This window comes from Pinus tabuliformis, chromosome 7 (assembly GCF_031772625.1).
Source record: "Pinus tabuliformis cultivar Carrire ecotype Pingquan chromosome 7, CPIR1, whole genome shotgun sequence".
Lineage (NCBI taxonomy): Eukaryota > Viridiplantae > Streptophyta > Pinopsida > Pinales > Pinaceae > Pinus > Pinus tabuliformis.
The window spans coordinates 1,652,067,422-1,652,070,418 of NC_142293.1; the positions used below are offsets into that span (position 1 = coordinate 1,652,067,422).

At 29.8% G+C, this 2,997-nt stretch overlaps 1 protein-coding gene across 1 annotated transcript; it reads right to left on the reverse strand.

The window, feature by feature from the left end:
• Positions 1-1,609: 1,609 nt before the first annotated feature.
• On the reverse strand, positions 1,610-2,678 carry LOC149254778 (uncharacterized). Its single transcript, XM_089457103.1, has one exon. It carries the CDS (start codon positions 2,485-2,487, stop codon positions 2,254-2,256), a length of 234 nt encoding a protein of 77 aa, XP_089313229.1. The 5' UTR covers positions 2,488-2,678; the 3' UTR covers positions 1,610-2,253.
• Between the last annotated feature and the right edge of the window lie 319 nt (positions 2,679-2,997).

A 2,997-nucleotide genomic window follows, 5' to 3' on the forward strand; every position in this document is an offset into this window, starting at 1 on the left:
TGCACATGCTTCAAATTAAAGTTGAGCTTCCTCTCTCTTTTATGTTAGTAGTAATGGAGATATCTTTAAGTTTCTTCATTAATGAATTAATATTCAAGGATTAGACATTTCTAATGATGATTAATTGACATTATAGAAATGGACATTTAATCCACAAATTGTTTTTTTGGTGTTTTAGGTGAAATTTTTTAATTTAAACTAATGGAAAATATATAATTTTACTTATTTTTATTAATTTTGATATTAATTTAAATTAAAATGAATTTAAAAAATTAATCATTTTAATTAGTGTCAATTTATGTTTAAAAATTATATTAAAATTTAGACATAAATATAGAGAATAACAATTATTTATCTTAATTATACAAAATTAAATTTAACTAATACAATATTAAATTTAATATTGATTATTAGTTTGCAATTAAATTGTATTATATATTTTTTATTTTATTTTGAAAAGTATAACTTTCAAAATTTCAATTTCATTATCAATAATTATTAAACAAAAATTGTAGGAATTTTAGAACATCCAAAAAATATTTTTAGTAGTGTTTAAGATAGAGAGTTGAGATTTATTTCAAAAGTAATTATCTATATATATATATATATATTTCAATTAAATAAAAAAATATATCATCAACTCTTATTGCTATTGGTGTTGCTTTACTATGTTTTTCTCCTTGGATGTTTTTTTAAAAATATATATGTTTAACTCATATATTAATTATTTTTGTAATTAATGATAATGATAACAATTTAAAATGAAGTTATAATTTAGTTATTTTTTGTTAATTTTTTAATCTTGATAATGCTAGATGTATGAATCTTAGTATCTACTATAAAATGTGGTACATTGTCATTTACTAATCATTTAATTTATATAGCTTTATTGGTAATATATTTAAATATATTGAATTTATAAAAAAATATTATGTAATATTAATAATAACCAATTAATTTTAACTTAAATAATAGTATTTAACTCCATAAATTGAAGTATGAAATCTAAATATTTAAAAATAAATACGATAAATATAGATATTATTAAATTTTAAAACTGAAATAAATATAGATATTATTTTATTTTGTAAAAAAATAATATAAATAATAAAAAAATTCTTAATATAAATAAATAATAAATTTATTTGGATACAAACCACTTAACTATTAACTAAAAAAATGAAATAATTTCATTACATCATAATAATTAAAAAAAATTAGTTTTGAAAAATTCCTATTAATCTTTTCCTCATCATAATTGAAAAAAATTAGTTTTGAAAAATTCCTATTAATCTTTTCCTCATAATCTCTCTTGACCTGAAACATGGATCTACATTATTTCTTTTGACCTTGATCTACCATTGTTAGGAATAAAAATATACATTTTATTAAAAAAATAATCCATAATACATTTAATTCAGTTGTTTAAAAGATAATCCATAGTTAAGTCAAATAGCTTTTACCCGTTATACATTATGGGCAAAGTGGCTCCAAATATTGTGGGCCATGTCGAGATATAGAGACATTACTGCCCCCAGGTCTCATTAAGAGATCATGCCCTGACGCAACAAAAATTTAGATTATAATATTTGTTACAAATGTCAGAAGACAACCAATAGACAATAAAATAGATTGTTGTAAAGTTCGCCTCTAATTTGTGTATTATAACACATATTGAAGCCGGAGATGCAGTACGAAAGTACCCCGGTGCTCAAAATTAGCACGCAGAAACGTTATCAAAGGATATGCTACAATCATTTAAAGTTGGATTACATTGAAATTAAAACTTTAATTCCTTATATATCTTTTCCTCAAAATTTTAATAATAAAGTGGCATCACAGCTCGAACATACAGGGGTTGATGCTCAAAAGTGCATTGCAGTACAAACATTTAAGCCTAAATCCTCTGCCGCGCCTGAAACACAGCTAGCCATGGGATGAAATTTCCACTATGTATGTCGCACAAAGTTGTCGATCCAAAAGATATTAATAATTTAATGGCTTGGTAATTAAACCGCAATTTAATCTTCAAATAATGCCAATCATATAGATGTCAGCGGAAATGAGCCTAACCCAATCAGAATACAATTCCACGTATTTCTGAACATATTTTCGTAATTTTGTAAGAGTAGAAAATATGTTACAGATGTGGGTAATTACAGCAGAATAAGCCCATTACAGATGGATTATCCAGATCACGCATCGATTCCCATAAACAGCGCCCTGATTTTCAAGACTTCCAAAAGAAAAGCTTTAAAACTCCGCTGACGCAAATCTTTCATTATCGCCATTCTCCCTGAAGCCACTGACAGCAGGAAAAGTAGAGCAAAGGCCATCCAGGAGCTCGCCATTACTGAGACTGCGCTCCTCTGCTATTGGCCGCAGTGTTTTCTCCAAAGGTCGCCGTCTTCCCACACATACTCTCCGCGGAGGGGCCATTTCTAGCCACTTCCTATCAGTTGTTACCGTTGTCTTCGGAATCGCCATTACCAGAGTCAAATTGTCTGGACAATACAATCTTGAAACGAAAACCCTACCGTGCACCAAACTCTAAGGACAGCACCAGGGCAAACTGCAATCCGAGGCGAATTAGAGTGCTATAGTAAAGTGAAAATCGCTTGTGAACCAGAGGAGAAATCAGACACGAATTCTTAAACTGTGATTCCCGCTCTCCTGATGATGATGAGTGTGTTATGATGGTGTGGATTTAAAGGGCAGATCGGTGGCTTCCCTTTAACGCGTATCCAAAACTCCTTCCTACGCAGTTTCGCCGGATCTTGAATGCCACGTGGGCACCTCTGGAAGCTTCTCAGGAATATTCCTGCCAACCACGAAGATTAGGCACCAGCGGTGTTCCGAACGTCAAGTGTGTTGTCCTCTGCTTTAACAGAGTCGGCTCATGTGGACCCAAAACGGATTTGGAAAAAACGATCAGGATACGAAATAGGAACCGCCGATAAAGCAAGGGCGTGGAAGAATACACTGTTTACCTTCTAG

Excerpts from the sequence above, each read along its gene's own strand:
- LOC149254778 (XM_089457103.1), bottom strand. The coding sequence starts at position 2,487 with ATGGCGATTCCGAAGACAACGGTAACAACTGATAGGAAGTGGCTAGAA.